Here is a 19865-nt window from a genome sequence, read left to right as displayed (position 1 = left end):
GAATTTATTTTCTCAGTGAGTTGTGAGTCTTTGAAATTCTTTTTTCAGAGAGCTGTAAAGGTACTCACTGAGTATATTGAAGATGAAGACTGACAGGAGTCTTAAATTCAAAGGAATCAAAATATATGGGAAGGGAGCAAAAAAGTATCTTAGTGAATGGTGTAGTAGACTCAATAGCCTGATTTACTCCAACTCTTGCTACTGTTTCTTATATATATTTGTATTTTAATTACACTGATTCATCCAAAACTCCTTAGTACGAGACTGTCGGTAGTGTGAGATGCTGTTTTTCTAATTTCCAGACCTGTGCTCTTTAACCATGGTGTGCCTGTAACAAAGGGGATTTCTAATTCTTTTGCTTCAGCTTGCTGCAATCATACACATTAACGGCACCTTTCGATCCAACAGTTTCTCTCCAGATGCAACTTGTTCTCTGACAGTCAAATCTGCAGTGAATACACAGTGAGGTACCAGTGCTTGAAATGGTCACACCTGAATAAGTTTTACTGATTGGATTGCTGCCTGCATGTCATTTATTTGCACTTAGATAAAGTATCAACTATCCGATGGAGCAGGAAATCATTTTCTAAAACAAAACCTTTAGCTGTCTGTAACTGTGCATTTAAGTTATCACAAATATATTTTCAAATATCTTTCCAGCTTTGCGTCTATTGTATAAACTTGAAGTATGTGCCACTGAACTGACTGACAGATTTTGTCCTGATTGACCATTTTGGGCATATGCAGCAGACATCATTTTAATAATGAAAGTGTACTTAATAAATGAATGTGAGATATTTGAAAGTGACGAATAACAATGGTTTAAAATTTGGTACATCCTCCGTGCTGAACATGCTAAGATTTTATTTGATCATTCACATATTAGAACTTTTCGCAATGGTAAAACTACAGTTTACATTCAATCCCACCCATCTCAAAGTTGCATCATCGTGGCATGATGGGAAATGTCCATGAAATTACTTGAGTAAAAATGATTAAAATTGTGTGGAGTAGTGTTCAGATTTTCTAGCTAGTAGGATTATTTGCAGTTACTGTAATAATCAGATAACAATAGCTTGGGTGATAGAGAATTTGCCAAGGGATTGAAGTAGTACTTTAATGGCCATATTTTGATGGCAGTACAATATAAAACTGTCAACTTTTTCACAAATATTTCAAGCAAGTTTGTGACTTTGATGCATATGTACCTAGAGTTGGACTTGATGGTAGATATCAGATGGTGAATTTGTCACAGCACCAGTAGGGAGTTCAATGCTGGAGCAAAAAATTGTCAACCTGAACACTTATGCTGGGAAATCTGCTTGTGGGTTGACCTTAAGGCTAGTTTAGACTTTATTTTATTTGTTTTATTTATTTAGAGATACAGTGCGGAAATGGCCCTTTGAGCTCCGCTGCCCAGCAACCCCCCATTTAACAATAACCTAATGACGAGACAATTTACAATGACCAATTAACCTACTAACCGATAGATTTCTGGACTGTGGGGGGGATACTGGAAAAACTGGAGGAAGGAACGTACAAATCTGCTTACAAAGATCACAGGAATTGAAATTTGAACTCCAGCATCCAAGCTGCAAAGGGTTGTGCTAACGGCTATGCTACCTGAAGCCCTGAATGAAGAATAGAGATTTTATAACCGCAAGAAATATAGGAATGGTGTTCAGTTATACTTTGATTTGTGTTGGCAACAATGTTTTAGTTATTTTATAATGTTTTCAGCTGACTTCTTCAATATGGTTATCTTAAATTATTTCCTTTAAATAGTTTTTTAATTGTCTCTGCAGATAATGAGTATTTGTTAGAAGTCCACCAGCAAAACATTTAAAACCGATTATCAGGTTGGAAATCTCAGACTTGTCATTGAACTGTTAAATAATGATAGTCCATTTGGAACCATTGGCTATTTAGGTAAAATCTAAGCTAATAAACTTTTTCTCAGGAAATACTCTCTTGCTTTACTTAAAGAAAATAATAAAGTTGGATCAGTAGCTGATTACTATTGTTGGCAATGTGAATTGAACTGCTATTGGATTGTCTCCTTTCTTAAGCAAACAGGACACAAAGTAGTATGTGCCCATGTTCCATATTTCCTACCGGATGGATTTTATGAACTATTTTCTCTTAATTCAGAAATAGAAATGTCACTTATTCAAGTTAATCTTTAATAATATGTTTTCCCACATTATTCCAAAAACAAAATTAATAATGCTCTAGTATCAGTCATAAAATGCTATTAACATCTGGCAACTATATCATAAACCCTTTATTACTCCAAATTAAATCAGACCATCTGTTACTTACAAAGCAGATTCTCTGCCCAAAAGTGAAATTTCTGTAATGTTTTCCTAAACTGATTGGTAACATGCGGGTAATTTTGCAAGGAGACTCACTGGCAACAAGCTTCAGTAAGAAAATTTCACCTTATAATCTTATAAATCTTTTTTGATTGACATTGGGATCTAATGTGCCTTGTACCAGTATAATGCCTCATACAGCACAAGATTTTTTTTTAAGATCTTGGAGTTAAGCACAAATTAAGCTGAAAAAATCTCTCTTTGAAAACAAAATGGTCCCAGTATATGTTATATATTAGGTAGAGATCCTTGCTTAATTTATTGTCTTGATTTAGTTAATGTCACCACCAGAAAGCAGGTGGTGGTAATTTAAAAAACAGTTGATTAATAGAAGATATTAATTTGTGCTTCAGACTGCATGCATTCCTGAAATTATTTGCAGAGTATCTGAAGAAATCTTTGGTTCACTAATCTGCGACATCTGTCAATGGACAAATAGCACTCACAGCAATTAGAAATGAATGTCATCAACTTTTGAAAATAATTAAACAATGAAAATAAATTCCAAAGAATACCTCTCCAAGAATTGCTGTTACTGAGACATTTTAATGCTTTTAAAATGAATGTGTGAGTTATTTATTATTCTAGATTTCAAGTGCCAATTTGGGATTTATCAAAAAATCATATTGTTTCGTTGTACAGAAAGCAAATAGTTTTGAGTAGAATCATAAAAGTTATCATTGCAAAACTTGCTTTTGTTCCTGTGCCTCTGCTTCAATGCCCCCTCCCCATCCAATCTACTTCACTGACCCAACAGCTACACAGTCTGGAGCCTGTGTTGGCAGATTGCAGCTTCCCAGCGCTCTGTTTATAAGGTACAGTAAATCCACTGTCTCATCACTTCAATCCATTCCTGGAGCCCATTTGAGAGATCTCTTCCAGGTCATTTGTAATCCTGCTTCCTTTTGAGCATACTGTGAACGCGTGGCAAGAGGAGAGAATTCCAGATATTGCACACATTGATTTATCTGAGTAATATCCATCATCCTGATCCTTTTCTATCAGAGCAAATTTCCATAGCATGGTTCATGAAATACCATTTCCCTGAGTGCACACCAGTGTCCTGAATAATGCGCCCGACTAATAATACAGATGACAATAAAAGAAAATTGTCATCTCCACTTATGTCCTCTTGAGCAAACTTTCCTATGATGATGTTATTTTCACTAATGAAGAAAATCTGCTATACAGTACAGACCAGGAACTTTCTTGGGAGTTTTTACCACTGCCAGAACTTTACCAGAATCTCTTATTTATGTAAAACTTAAAATGAAGAAGAAGTCGTGAAGTTTTCCTTGAAGTATTCACCAGACTTTTTCCTCTACCAACTTCAATTGAAGCTGATAATCAAGTCATAATCATATTGCTGCTTATGAGACATTGTTGACTGCAAATAGGTTGTAACTTTCTGACAATACAACAGTATCTGTATGTCAAAAGCAGTTAATTGGTTGTGAAGAACTTTGTGTCATTTTGCCAGTGTGAAAGTCATCTATCAATGGAAGTATTTATTGAAAAAGATAAGTCAAAATTGTTCCTAAAGGAATTATAGTTTTTCAATCAAAATATTAAATAAATGAAAATGAACTGTAATAATTTTACAATTTCTCTTTGTGAAATATGATTACAAAAACTAGTACAAAAGTTATTTTGTTGTTCAAGTCATAGCTATACTAATAGAAAAACAAAATTAAATACTTTTGAACAAAGCAGTGAGATTTAATGATAAATTAAGCATTAGCTGATATATAATGGATATGTCACAAGGAAGTTCAGATTTACTTTGCAATCAAAGCTTACAAAATAAGCACTCATAATGAGATACTCATACAGCATCATCTGCTGGGATAACAGTCAGAGGTATGTCTAAAAGATTTGTAATACAGTGTCACATACACACAGTGGCTACTTTATTAGGTACACCTATACACATGTTCTTTTTTTGTAATTTATCTTTATTGAATTTCATCATCAAACAAACATTTCCATATGATGTATTTCAGATACTGTACATATATATCATATAATCATATTTGTCACAAATCTCCACATAATATTTATCGGAGGTATACACTAATAGAAAGGAGAGGAAAGAAAGAACAATCGAAAAAGGAAAACAATCGAAAAAGAATCAAAGATGCAAGCTGTGCTCAGCAACCAATGGTCTACATCACAACACTACACAGAAATGTTCGTAGTTCAAATCTCTTACTAGCTCTTCTTTCAGTTAGTCTTGACGAAGGGTCTCGGCCCGAAACGTTGACTGTACCTCTTCCTAGAGATGCTGCCTAGCCTGCTGTGTTCACCAGCAACTTTGATGTGTGTTGCTTGAATTTCCAGCATCTGCAGATTTCCTCGTGATTGCATTAAAGTTCTCATCATTCTGTTACCAAATATCCTTTCTACATTTATGTATTCATGTAATAAAACCAGCACTGACACCATGACACCTTTTCCCAACAATTATTTCTGTGTAGTGTTGTGATGTAGACCATTGGTTGCTGAGCACAGCTTGCATCTTTGATTCTCTAAGGATAACCAATACCTTGTATGTCACTGGTTGATTTGAATGTGAGTTTAGCATGATTTCATTTGAAAGATTTTTGTTGTGTGAACAAGACACATTCTTGGATAAACAAAGTGAAATTTCTTTTGTCTTTATTTGCTTTTGGAAAGTGGTATTTTTGTGATACAGTCACATCTAATGTAAAATTTAATTTGTAGTTTATTATACCTCTTTTCTCTGTTGTTTGCAAGTAGTCACTAGTTTAGAGTGGTATAATTACAAGTGGTTACTGAAATTACAAAAAAGTCTCTCTGATGTTCTATTGGGTGAGAAGAAAAAAAGCTAATTTGTGCACAGTGTGAGATACGTTACCTTGTCTGCCTTAGTTGTATATACACCCATTAACTCCCTGAAGCTTTACATGTTGTTTCTGACAATATAAAAGCTGATTAAATTTTGTTTAAATCTCAGCTTCAAACTCATCTTAACTATTCTTTTAGATTGTAAAGGATTATTTCGCAGAGCTTAAATTGGCAAATTATTTCAATATAAAAACCTGTAGTGGAAAAACATTCAGCACCATTGCAGTTTACTGTTATAATATTACAGTGCAACAGCCTGTGTCCAAGCTGTCCATGTGTATTCAGACCACAGCTGATTTCTTTCTGCTACGGTTCTGGCAGCTATATGAGATGAGCTTGGGCCCAATTTCAACAGTGGGTGCCCATTTCATAATCCTTTGGTGAAGTTTATTAAATGTCATTGCAGGTTGTTGCACTGAACAAGCCATGAAGTTATTCTTGATTTGAAATTGTTTAACTAGCAGTCTTTCCAGTAACTTTCAGTAACTGCCATCTGAGGGTTGCACACATTCCACAAAGTTGGAGTCAGATGAAAAAGGAGGCCTCTCTCGCCTTGGCTACTCTGTGCTCCTACAATCATTATGTTGTAACAATCATTCTTAGCAAGGTAGCTCTGTTGACAGGAAGTGGGGCGCTCCTCAGGAGTGAAAGGCAACTTGCCACAGTGATTAATGTTTGGATGAGTCTCACTTTCTGATGAGCATCAGACTGACTAGCTTTAGCAGAGGCTGAAAATGTACCATCAGTTACATTTCCTAAAGCATTCTTGAATTGCAATTCCATAGTTATAATTCTAGTCAAAGATTGCATTTCAATTTCAACATAAAATTTGCTTAAAACTACACAGATGAGCAAATTCTGTGGTTTGGAAGCAGCTACAGGATAATTGAACTTGACAATTGATATAAATGATTTATATTTGGTCACTAATAGTTCTTGGAAATGGGGAGGAAGTTCATGAAATATGTTCTCTGATACATCTGTAAAATGCCTAGACTGACAGTTTGATGAAACATATTCACTATTCTAAAACTGTACCTCAGGCAGAGCTTTAAAGGAAAAATCTGGAGATGCTTGTGACTCTTAGTGAGCTAATTGCTACATATAATCAGCAGCAGCTCAATTAATATTTAATGTGGTTATAAAAGCTGAAATTAAACAAATAAAAGTCTACAAACCAAAGGCTTTACGTCTTTGGGACGTTAGCATAATTCATTCATTGACTGCTAGTGTGGGATACTTTGCCATTTTTATAGATTGCAGTGTGCATGATAGATTGTTGGTTTTCTTCAATCATGGAAGGTAGAATTAAATCTACAGTTTTGGATTTAAAGTCTGAGCTGTGAACTTTGATAATAGCACTCTTCCTATTGTGTTATAACAAAACTGATGAATGTTTTTCTCTGGACCAATTGACTGTAGATTATCCCCAAAATTGACTACGAATATTTTGCATAACATTCACCAAGTTTTTGCATCAGCTGGTACCACTCTCATGTCCGAGTCAGAAGTGTGATAGTTCAAACCACATCCTCAACTCCTGATGCACTCTAGTGCAAGAGGTCACAAACAAGAGTACCGCAATGTCAGAGAAGATTAACCTGAAATCAAAAATATCCAGCAGCTGCTTCCAGTGTTCCAGCTGAATATTGAATACCATATAGCACGATTCAACAACAATGGGATTTCAAGTAGGTTTTTCAAAAAGATTATTTGACCATGATCTTTAACCCACACAACCAAATGGAGCTTAATTCATCAAATCCCATAACTGAGATCTTGTTTTACATACATATTGTATTTATTTATTTGACAGCTGTCACTGCATGTTGGAACAGTAAATTCGATGATAACTGCATTATTCTGGATGCTCACCTTACATCAGTACGTTATGTGGCTAAACTGGTGGATGTGTGTGAGAGGGAAGGTTCTTGGGAAACTGAAAGATCTGAAAGTAGATGAGGCACTTGGACCAGATGGTGTACAGCACAGGGATCTTAAAGAGGTGGCTGAAGAGATTGTGGATGCGTCACTAATGATTTTTCAAGAATCATTAGATTTTGGAATGGTTCCAGAAGGCTAGAAAATTGCAAATATCACTCCACTCTTCAAGAAGGGAAAGCAGCAGAAGAAGGAAAACTATAGGCCAGTTAGTCTGACCTCAGTGGTTTAGAAGATGTTAGAGTTGATTATTAGCATGAGGTTTCAGGGTACTTGGAGGCACATGATAAAATGGACCATAGTCAGCATTGTTTTGTCAAGAGAAAATCTTGCCTGACAAATCTGTTGGAATTCTGTGAAGAAATAACAAGCAGGATAGACAAAGGAGAATCGGTTGATGTTGTGTACTTGGATTTTCAGAAGGTATTTGACAACATACCATACATGAGACTGCTTAAAAAGCTATGAGCCTATGGTAGTACAGAAAAGATTCTAGCATAGGTAAAGCAGTGGCTGATTAGCAGGAGGCAAAGTGTTGGAGTACCGGTGATTAGTGGTGTTCCACAAGGGACTGATTATTTTCACGTTATATGTCAATTATTTGGATAATGGTATTGAGGCTTTGTTGCAAAGTTTGCAGATGATATGAAAATAGGCAAATTGTTCTGAGGAAGTAGAGAAGCTAAAGAATGCTAGGAGAATGGGCAAAGAAATGGCAGATATAATAGTGTCGGGAAGTGTATTGTCATACATTTTGGTAGCAGAAATGAAAGGGTTGCATATTTTCTAAGTGAAAAGAAAATACCAAAAACTGAGGTACAAAGGGACTTAGGAGTCCTTGTGCAGGATTCCCTGAAGGTTAAGTTGCAGGTTGAGTCTGTAGTGAGGAGGACAAATGCGATGTTAACATCCATTTGAAGAGGACTAGAATATAAAGGCAAGGATATAATATTGAGACTTCATAAAGCACTGGTAAGGCCTTACTTGGAATATTGTGAAGAGTTTCAGACCCCTTATAGAACATAGAATAGTACAGCACAGTACAGGCCCTTCGGCCCACAATGTTGTGCCAGCCCTCAAACCCTGCCTCCCATATAAGCCCCCGCCTTAGATTCCTCCATATACCTGTCTAGTAGTCTCTTAAACTTCAGTAGTGTATCTGCCTCCACCACTGACTCAGGCAGTGCATTCCACGCACCAACCACTCTCTGAGTAAAAAACCCTCCTCTAATATCCCCCTTGAACTTCCCACCCCTTACCTTAAAGCCATGTCCTCTTGTGTTGAGCAGTGGTGCCCTGGGGAAGAGGCGCTGGCTATCCACTCTATCTATTCCTCTTATTATCTTGTACAGCGATCCACTCTATCTATTCCTCTTATTATCTTGTACATCTTGTATTATCTTGTATTATCTTAGAAAGTATGTGCTGAAACTGAAGACGGTTCAAAGGATTTTCACAAAAATTATTCCAGCATTGAATGGATTGTCATATGAAGACCATTTGATGGCTCTGGGCCTGCATATAGACAACTTTGCGAATAGTGAAAAACCCTGATGGAATGAATGTGGAGGTAGTGCTTCCTATGGTGTGAGATTCTAAGACCAGAGGACACAGCATCAGAATTGAGGAGCATCCTTTTAGAATGGAGATGAGGTGGAATTTCTTTAGCCAGAGAGTGGTTAATCTGTGGAATTATTTGCCACAGGTCCCTGTAGAGGCCAAGTCTTTATATATATTTAAGGCAGAGATTGATAGATGCTTGATTGGTCAGAGCATGAAGAGATATGGGGAGAAGGCAGTAGATTGGGACTGAGATGAAAGTGGAATCAGCCATGTTGAAATGGCGGAGTAGACTCGATGGACCAAATGGCCTATTTTGGCTCCTTTAATCTTATGGTCTTGTATTCCTTCTCTGAAGTGCATTCCATCAAAGTTAATGGATTGGACTTTGAAGAAAGGGTAGAACATATTGCTGCTGCCAAATGGCATCATAGCACTACCAACTAGAAAGTTTGCAAGTTTGGGCTTAGAAGTCCTTTAAAGTGTAGACCCATTGGTGCTAACTCCCTGTCTTATCATTTTCAGTTAGTGCCAGCTGACAAGCAGCTATAGGAAGTACCACAGACAAGCTTGATTGCAAACCAACCAGATATCCACACACATACAACTTTCAACCCCTTTCAATGACTGGCTGTCCGATATAATATAGGGTTCTCTTATCTTTCATGTGCCTAGACTTCAATCAGAGTTGAATCAGGAACTGCAGACCCTGTTGCCTTTTTACTCTCTTGGCCTGGAAGGTAATAAACTCCATTTGATTATTACTTTGGCTTGCGATGGTATTGCCATCATCCTATGGAGGGAAGGGTAAATCAGCACTGAATGGAAATATAACTTAATTCGCTATATAATCACTATGGCTACAAGGGTATACCAAAGAGTAGGTATCCTGTAACAAGTGACTGATCTTCAAATCCCTGAGGTTCATTCATCATCTACAACAGAGAAGTATTAAGTATAATGAGATAATTAAAAGGACAGCTGAATTCCCAGAAACACTGAAGAAAGCACAAGAGCAACAGAAAATTGCTGGAGGAACCCAGCAGGTGAGGAGAGGAAGTTATCTATGGAGAGAGTTAAACAGTCAATGTTTCAGGCTGAGACCCTTCATCAGGACTGGAAAGAAAAAGGGACGATGCCAGGATAAGAAGGTGGAGGAAGGGGAAGGAGTACAAGCTGGCAGTTAGTAGGTGAGACCAGGTGAGGAGAAATGTGGATGAGTGGTGGATGGGGAATGAAATGAAAAGCTGCGAGGTGATAGGTGGAAGAGGTAAAAGACTAAAGAAGAAGGAATCTGATAGGAGAGAACCATACACCATAGTAGAAAGGGAAGGAGGAGTGTCACCAGATTGAGGTGAAGGGCAGGTGAGGAGAAGAGAAAGGATATTAGGGGAGTCTGAATAGAGAATGGAAAAAGAGAAAGGGGAGGGGAGAGATATTGCTGGAAGTTAGAGAAATTGATGTTCATCCTATGAGGTTGGAGGACACCCAAACAGAATATGAGGTGTTGCTCTGAGAGTGACCTAATCATGACTATACAGGAGACCATGTACCGACATGTCGGTATGGGAAGTAGAATTAAAGTGGGTGGCCACAGGGAAATCCTGCTTGTTGTGGTGGATAGAGTGAAGGTGTTTGACAAAGCAGTCTCCCAATCTATGTTGGGTCTCATTGATGTAGGAGAGGACACACTGTGAGCACCAGGAACATGAACCAACAGACTCATGTCTGAAGTATTACCTCACCTGAAAGGACTGTTTGGGGCCCTGAATGGCTGTTAAGGAGGAAGTGTAACACTTCTGTCACTTATAGAGTTAAGTCCCAGGAGGGAGATCATTGGGGAAGGCCAAATGGACAAGGGGGTCATGTGGAGAGTAACCCCTACGGGAAGTAGAGAGTGGGGGGGGGGTAGTGGGAAGAGGGAAAGATGTGCTTAGTGGTAGGATCCTGTTGAAGATCATGGAAGCTACCGAGAATAATGTGCTGGGTTCAGTAGCTCATGAGGTGTTAGATAAGGACAAGATGAACTCTATCCATAAAGATGCGATGAGGGTAAATGTCAGCAAAGTGGAAGAGATGCAGGTAAGGGCAACATTGAAGGCGGAGGAAATGAAACCCCACTCCTTGAAGAAGGAGGGCATCTCTCAGATGTTCTGGAATGAAAAGCTTCATACTGAGAACAGATGCAATGGAAATGGAGAAACTGAGAAAAGAGAAGAGCATTCTTACAAGTGACAGAGTAGGCAGGGTGGGAAAAGGTACCATGTTACACGTTATCGAACCATATTAATCTTGTTTGTTCCAAGTGTAGAAATTAGCTTATTTAGTGAAACAGTCCATTGTCATTCCAGAGAAGGCAATCTATTTGATGTTGGGCATTATTACAACAAAATTCTATTGATGAGGAAAACTCTGAATCATGAAAGTTGTTGGAAAGAATTCACTTTATTGATGATTTGAATCATTAGAGGTCTTTAAATCCATATTCAGTGGAGTCTTGGTTATAATGGATAGATTTGCAAATTTTGTTGATACACAGACCACAAAGGTTCAAAGAAGAAAATGAGCAGATATATCCCAACTCCTTCCTGGTTTATGATGCTGTATGGATATTTCCTCCAGCATTTCTTTCAGCAAGCAATAAAAGTTAATTAAACAGCTTTTTGGTTCCTCTTGGCACACCGGAACTTGAAGCTTGGTCAATTTTTATGCGTGAAAGGCACATATCTTGACTGTACACTGCCTGCACCAACACTGATTTAATTTGGGTTGCATGTGGTCTTGTTGTATGATTAGCTGCACTGTTATTGTGTTCAAATCCTGGAATTCCCTAGCTCATATTTGCATGCAAGTCCTTACAGCAGAAGATTGAAGCAGTTCAAATCGGTGGCTCATCAGCAGCCCTCCGAAATAAACTACAGATGCTGGCTTTACCAGTACAGTCCCCTTTAATATCAATTAAGAATAACCTCACATGGTATATACAGTTAGTGAGGTTTAATCAGTGAAGCTTCAAAGCATGTTGCATATCTAATTGCTACGTGTGTGTTGTCCAAGTAAATTATTACACTTACTGCAAATGAGAAGAGTGAACAAATAATTAAAGTGAAAAAAAATTCCAAATTATAATTGTGTATTACGATTTTGGCTAAAAATATACTGTAATGCGTATTTTAAATTAAATGGATTGCATTAACAGGAAATTAGAGTAAAATGATCCTTCCAACAGGTCTGCTGAAAGATGGAAGACATAGTGAGGGTTCCAATTTCTATTCCCTTCACACAAATATTAATTTGAATGAGATAATCTACTCCAGGGAGCTTGTCTCCTTCATTAGTGCTCCTGGAGTGTTGGTTGGGGCTTTTGATTTATCATTAAAGGCTTTGAAGAAATAGAAGTGTTTGTGTCAGCAGTGTTAAATGAGGGTGCTCGTCGACTACATATTAATGATGACTTGTGACTAGGTGCACATCACCCTTAGGGGCTTTCCAAAGTAAGGAATGATTTTTTTGGAATTATGTCCCTGATAGAGTTCCTTTCGTTCTGAGAATTATGTCTGGAAGTTGTTGGGTCATATTAGCCATGATGATTCTGTACAGTGTGCTCAGTTTCACTTGTACTACTGACGTGGAACAGATGCACAGCAGACAGGAAAACTCTTTGCTGTCATCTTGTACGGCAAGTGACCCTTGTCTACATGAAGAAGGGCAAGTGCTTTATTTGAAAATGTTTAACTGTTGAGCTATATTTTTCTTCTGTAAAAAGAGCTTTATGATGCCTGGATGAAATTAGTTACAGATATATGGTTATAATTATATAGTTTGCATCAATTAAATCACTATTTTGTATATAGTATGCAAATAGTTTTTCAGTATTGTCAGTTCAGAACAAAGGCTGTCCTAATGAGAGTTGAGGTCAGGCCTTTAGAATCTATGTTTTTGATTTAGTTCACAATAATAATGTTTAATTGAAATTAATTTTCAAATAATGCCTTGTAAAAATGTTCATTTTATATGGACTACAGTTTCATTATTATTATGAAGTGTCTGCTAAGTAGAAAAAGCAGGTGACTTCTCATTATTATGTCACTGCATGTGATTGTGCTCTGATGTGCTAATTGTCTTCTTTGGATGAAGATGCATGGTGACACTGACTTGTGAATTGTTTGCTGAATGATTCCAAGCAAAGGGAAAGAAGGAAGGGAAATTTAAAAATTAGGAAATTGAAGTAATAGATGGCAATGTGCAAATACATTTTCGAAATAGTTGCAGTCTATCATAGTAACAACAAAATATCCTAATCTAAGCTTGCAATACACACCTCCATTGCAAATAGGGACTATTTAAGAACTGGTTCAACTCTGAAGAATTATTAAAAACTCTATTGGACCTACTGAACTGCAGTGAATAAGTTGCCAAGTAATGCAAAATACAGCATTTTGCATTTTTTTCCCTGAATCCATGTGATAAATAAATCTGAATCTGATTAGGGCTTGGTTAATTTTCAACCATTCCTGCCCCCTATTGTGCATATCTCAACCAATTTAATGCTGAAAATTTTCTTTGGCAACTTACTAATGAAAATAAAGCTGTCACATATACTATACTTTAACACAGTTTTTGATATCCTATATGAGGAAGCAAGAAAAATTCACGAGGGAAATTGTAAAAAGTTTGACTGTTCTTTCATAAATGTATTGGTGCTTCATTTGATAGCATTTGCCTTGTAATTGTGGCATAATTTATTCCATCTACTGAGCAAGAATCAAGATTAGAAAGAAGTGTGAACAGTAGTATTGCATTATCTGTGTTCAAACGTTCTTTGTCATTTAGCAAGTAAACAGGCCATTTATTCAGGATTGTATCATGGTCAGTTTATCACCTATTGCCATGTTATAAATATATTTTCAAAGTACAGGATTGATGTTATTTAAAAATTGGAAAGGTATGAGCTCAACTTTACCGTTTCAATACCTCAAATACTTTCTACTATGGATAGGTTTTGGCATTTAAATTCCACAGGAGTGACACAGACATGATTTTTTTATATATTTATTGATGTCAAGTTAGACTATACAATAAAAAGACAACAAATGGAGTAAGAGAAACAACTAGCAACTTGTACTATCTCAGACCCGTATATAACACTGAGCCTTTTGTAATAATTGTGTTTAATGTTATGTCATGGCATCATGATGTACAAATACGTTTTCCATTTTACTTTTACTATTTCCTTCATAGAAAGTATCCTGCCAACTATTCCAAACCCAGTTCAAGGTCAGTATGGACTAGATATGACTTTAGAGATTTCTATTAGATTATCTAGTAGTAGATATTTCTTCTAGAAGGCAATGTGCTGTAGAAAATTAACATGCAAAAGATGCATTTTTGACAAATACTGATTTCTATTGATGGAATGAGGTTACAGGATTGCCCTTTGAAACTGAGATGAACCATCTGAGAGTTAAATATTAAAAGTTAATTAACTCTTTAATACTGGGGCATAGAGCTTAACCTTGTTTGTTTCAAACATCAGTCAGTATTTGATTTATTATACTCTTGGGTACATGAATCAGGTAAATTGTATTAAGGAGGGTTATTATAAAGGAGCTTAATGAAAATCTCCAAAGCTACTTCCATTTGTCAAAACATTTTGAGCAAAGCAAGAACTAATGACATTTTGCATATTTAACTGATACACTATTTTAATAACGAAATATACCTGCTATAATTGAACACCACTTGCTATGATTCACAGCTGCTCCATGCAGTTTCAATAATGATGTTATCTGGAATTCCTCAATGTTATGAAGCACTAACTTGGCTCTTGAAACATAATTCAAGAGTTATCTGGATCTGGGTATAGAGTAGAGGTGTTTATCTGCTACTGTTCTCTTGGGCTTTTCCTTTCAACAGGTGCTACTGTTACGATGCTGTCTGCATGGAATTGGTATCTTCTCCCTGTGACTATATAGGCTTCCCCTCATAACCCAAAGATTCAAACTTTAATTGGCCACTATAAATTGCCTCTTTTGTTGAGGTAAGTGAGAGAATCTAATGGGAGTTGAGAATGTTTGAGAATAAAATGAGAATAGTGAAGGATTTAGCGCAAATGAGTGCATGACTAAAATTTCAGGAGATTGAAAGGGTAGTTGTCATAGTGAACATGTTTCACTGCCTACAGGAAGAGAGCATTTATACAAAATGGTGGAAGTGAATTATAATCCATCAGTCCTTCCCAGACTCCCAATCTCATTTTCTCTGTTCTCCAGTCCTGCCCTCTCTCTCTTTCTCTCTCTCTCTCTCTCTCTCAATCTCTTTTATTTGTCTATCTCTTCATTTATCTTTACTGTGTTTGTGTTTCACACATACTTTACATATCTCAGCCTTTGCTCATCTATCTCTTTCACTTTCCTGTATCTTTCTCGCTATCTCTCAATCAATCTCTGTCCTTCCAGTTTTCTCTGTCTTTTTAATGCTCCTTTTTCCCCTTCCGCTCTCTTTCCCCTCCCCTCCCCTTCCCCTTTCCCCTCCTCTCCCCCTCCCACACTCCCTTTTCCCCTCCCCTTTTCCTTTCTCCCTCTCCCTCTCTCCCCACTCCCTCTCTCCTGCTTTGACTAACAGCTTTCTAATTAGCTTTCTAAATTTGGATCCCACAATTCATAACGCCAGCTTTATGAAACTGAAAGCATTTCATTCTCATTGAAAACAAATAAAACTGCAAATGCTGGAACCTGAAGCAAAAACGGAAATGCTGAAAGAATTCTCTGAAAAGAGACTCTTCCTCAGAACAAACTTGTAATGTGGGCTGGCTTCTCTTTCCACAGATGCCAATGACTGGCTGAGCTCTTGGACTACTTCTATTTTTGCTTCAGCTTCCCTTCTCATAGTCAAGGAGACTTTGATTAAAACCACAGTAACAAATCCCTCTCTCAGATGTGTTTTTACTTGGATGGCTTTCAAGTTCCAAACCCATCCTTTTGAAAGTAGAGAAGCATCATTGTCATTGCTGCATGGAGCATTCATAGTCAAAGGAAATGGAATCACACTTATGCTGTGTGTCAGATTCAAAAGCAAAATAAATAATGGCAAATTTCATATTTAATTTCACAAGGTATTTGGAACGTTTTGCAAAAGCTAAATAGAAATAGGTAAGGTCAGTACTTTCAAATGCTTTCATAAAACTAAAGGCGACATTTAGAATTAGAATGAATTGTATTGTTCAACATGGATGAGTCATTTGATTGAATTTTATTGTTTAAATCTTTAATTTTATTTCACCTTTATTCATGCCTTTTCTCATATGTATGATAATTTATTATATAGGGTAATTACAGGTCCTAATAACTCAAAGTCATCACCCAAATATGGTACTTTTTTCACCTAGCTGTAGGTCTATGCAATTGGAAAGAATAGATTAGACAGTTTAGATTTTTGTTGCATTGTATGAATTGAGTCAAATTGGTGCCTGGAGCAAGTGATTGTGAAAGCTTTAGTAGTACTAGACTGAGTCACTCATTCATTGAAATTCAATCCCAAGGGTATAATAAAGACCTAGGTTATTCACTTAACACACTTTGTACTCTGTTCAAAGATAGGTTCTCTAGATGTCTTCAAATTCATAGTTTACATAACCCCATTTAGTTCAAAAATATTACAGTACTTTTTTTGCCTTATGTTTTTTTTTCATTCTTAGAAACCATTTTCCTGCGGTCTAATCATCAAATGTTGTTGCAATGATTGTTGACATCTATAACTGTCAGCCATTTGGAAGTGAACAATTATAATCTTAGTTTTATGAAAGATCACAAGCCAGAAGCAAAACCTCTTCTTTCTCTATGGATTCTGCCTACCCTGTTAACCCTACCCAGAATTTTCTGCTGTCCTCTTAGTTTTATTCCATCTTATTGTCCTTCTAAAAATATTCCAGAAGTCTTCAATCCAAATCATCGCATCTAAAGCATTCCTTTTATCATGATCAGCAAAGAATAATTCAAGTTATTCAAAAAAAAAGAACTGAGATCATAAAGTAAATTAACATAATTAATGAAATAAAATATTAGCAGTGGTATGGTGCCAACACTAACACAGGTTTAGTTCAAAGGATTTGTCTTCTAAGGTCAACCTTATGAAGGAAAGTGATTCCAGCATCGCCAGACCTCAATTTGATAGCTTTTGGAAATCTCACTTGTATATTGAAAGTGGAAGGAAATGGAAAGCCAAGTCTCTTGTTGAAAATGAGAATGGTGAAAAGTCATGTCAAATGATATAAAAGGAAAAATGCTGAACATATTCAGCAGGGTCCTTCCCTTGTTCTTGATAACATGTTGACCAAAACTTGCTTCCACTTGACATTCCGCATACTTCCAGCATTTATAGTTTTTATTTCAGATTTCCAGCATTTGCAGTTTTGAGTGTTTTGATTCCTGTCAGGTATGTTACTTGCATGGTATTATAGAGATTATACCTAAGTCGGTCCCTACAATATTCATCAAGTCTAAAATTGAGAATGTTCAATTCAGTTTTCATGAGCCAGTGCCCAAGCCTGGTGCCGTACTATATAAAAACATTCAAGCCTTTTAAAGGAAACACCATGGATAACATTGGCACATGGTATGGGTGGTGGAAGGCGGGTGATCAATGTTGTTGAATACCCTGTGAGTGTGTATGGAAAGGTGGGAAAGAAGCAACCGTATGCACAGCACATACAATGGATCACAAATAAGTCAGAGGAAATTATTTCAGAAGAGTTACTATTTTTATCAGCTTTGAATATAATATTTTAGATAAAATTACTCCAAATTAAATTAACTTCTATTATTCCACTGTGAACAGGGAATCAGAATCAGGTTTAATATTGTTGGCTTATGTCATGAAATTCGTTGATTTGTGGCAGTAGTACAGTGTAATACACAAAAAAAGATGTCGGGAGAAGAAGCTGCTCATGAACCATTGAGTGTGTGTTTTCAGACCCTCGTACCTCCTCCCTGATGGTAGCAATGAGAAGAGTGCATGTCCTGGGCGATAGGGATCTTTAATGATAGATGCTGCCTTTTTGAGGCATTGACTTTTGAAGATGTCTATGATGCTGGGGAGGCTTGTGCCTATGATAGAGCTGGCTGAGTTTGCAACCTTCTGCAGCTTTTTTTTCAAACCTGTGCAGTGACCTCTCTGATTTATAACAAGGAAGAGTACCTCAACACTTACATAACTCCTTCCACACTTTGGCCCTTATGGTTTTACCTCCAATTTCTGGAACATGTAAGTTCTCTACAATCACTATATTGTGTGTTTTTCAAACTTGTCAGATTTCTCTGTAAAGTTGATGCTGAATATCATTCCTCCATCTAGGTGTTATGTCTCATTGTCTTGGTTGGGTTAAAATACCACTTCAATACTCAAACTCATACTAATCTACCTTCAGACCTTTCAGTTTCCCAAGAACTTTCTCCCTAGTAATGGCAGCTTCACCTACTTAATGATCCTGACACCTGGAACTTTCACCATACTGCTCGTGTCTTTCATAGTGAGTACTGATGCAAAATACTTATTCAGTTCATCCAACGCTTCCTTGTCCACCATTATTTCCTCTCCAACATCATTTTCCAGTGGTCTGATATCCGTTCTGTCCTCTCTTTTACACTTTATGTATCTGAAGAAACGTTTGGTATCCTCTTTAATATTATTGGCTAGCTTACTTTCATATTCCATCTTTTCTTTCTTAATTACTTTTTTAGTTGCCTTCAGTTGTTTTTTTAAAAGCTTCCTAATCCTCTATCTTCCCACTAATTTTCGCTCTATTATATGCCCTCTCTTTGGCTTTTATGTTGGCTTTGACTTCTCTTGTTAGCCACGGTTGTGTCATCTCGCCTTTAGAATACTTCTTCCTCTTTGGGATGTATAAATCCTGTGTATATATCCAGTAGAGTGCATGGCACCAAGAATAGCTTGTTCAGCTATAGCTTTAAAATTTGACAAAAGTAAGTTAATTTACTTACAGTCAATTCCAAATATTTTTCTTAAATTTAATAGTTAAAGTCGAACTTTGTGAGATGTGTTACATTCAAGAGGTTTACCTTAAGACAGCAAAATTTAAATTAAAGAGCATTCCACCAACACTGTGATACATCTCCCAATTATTCAAAACCTCACAATACTCAGAAATATGTTTATACACCTGAATGTGGACTCCTGATCACTTTTGTTTTGGACACAATTCTCTCCTCAAGATACGTCTTAGATGTTAGAACATGAACACCAACTCAACATTGCATTACATATGCATCCTCTATGTGGTACTGAATGCTGCCAACTGGGTACTGCTGTTGCCATTAGCCTTACAGCTCGGGATATTTCTGTGAGTTAAATAGACCAGTTCTGCTGCCACTAATGATGAAGAAAGGCTCCTCAACATCTGTTTTATCTTCTTGACTGTACACATGACTGCTGGTACAGGCTGCTGCCAGGCACCAATTGTTCTCATTGCAGGTGGTCTCACGTGAAAGTTAGTTACTTATAATCTTGTATATCGTATAAAAAACAATGTATTCTGTAGTATGTATCAAAGATGACAATAATATCTACAGCAGTAATGCAGGCCCATAAAACTAAGTGTTTTCTGCAAATTCATTAGATATATTAAATTACTTGCGTGTTGGGTTTAATGACATCAAAATCTGTTTACAAGGAGGACGATTACAGTTTAATTGCAGGGAGCAATCTTTCCCTATGTTTAGTTAATTTTAACTTTCACTGTCAGTAATTTCAGCAGCAAGCCCATCTCAGGGTTAGACAGATAAAAACAAGGTATTTGTTTAAAGCACATTGGCTGAACATTTCTGCCTCTTTTTTCTATTAATTGTTAACATATTTGCTGTATATAAACATGGTTAATGAACAGATTCTGTTTTTGCGTTTGTCCATAAGTTGTAAAATACACAAAAATTATTTGATATGGTAAGTGTACATCCACTTCATTGCAATGAATAGTCTCAAGAACACATAAGACTGATAAGAAAGTACAATTACTAAAGTGAAGACAGAGAGAAAACTAATTCTGCCATTCATTGAAATGAACAAAATTATGTACATCAGACTTTTAAATTTAATATTATGCGAGCT

At 36.7% G+C, this 19865-nt stretch overlaps 1 protein-coding gene across 8 annotated transcripts in view; it reads left to right on the top strand.

Moving 5' to 3' along the window:
* The window catches only part of LOC134348058 (limbic system-associated membrane protein-like), a 2069602-nt gene that overhangs the window by 1980260 nt on the left and 69477 nt on the right, over nucleotides 1-19865 (top strand). For 4 of the 8 annotated variants that reach the window (XM_063050863.1, XM_063050862.1, XM_063050860.1 and 1 more), the window contains one exon: nucleotides 13986-14021. The exons of the other annotated variants lie outside the window; for them this stretch is intronic. In XM_063050863.1, the coding sequence (XP_062906933.1) occupies nucleotides 13986-14021 (36 nt within the window). The remainder of the gene's footprint in view (nucleotides 1-13985; nucleotides 14022-19865) is intronic. 8 annotated transcript variants of the gene reach the window in all.

The sequence above is a fragment of the Mobula hypostoma genome, chromosome 6, assembly GCF_963921235.1.
Source record: "Mobula hypostoma chromosome 6, sMobHyp1.1, whole genome shotgun sequence".
In the NCBI taxonomy this organism is placed as follows: domain Eukaryota; kingdom Metazoa; phylum Chordata; class Chondrichthyes; order Myliobatiformes; family Myliobatidae; genus Mobula; species Mobula hypostoma.
The sequence above is the reverse complement of the archived record's forward strand: the minus strand, read 5'-3'. Positions and strand labels throughout refer to the sequence as shown.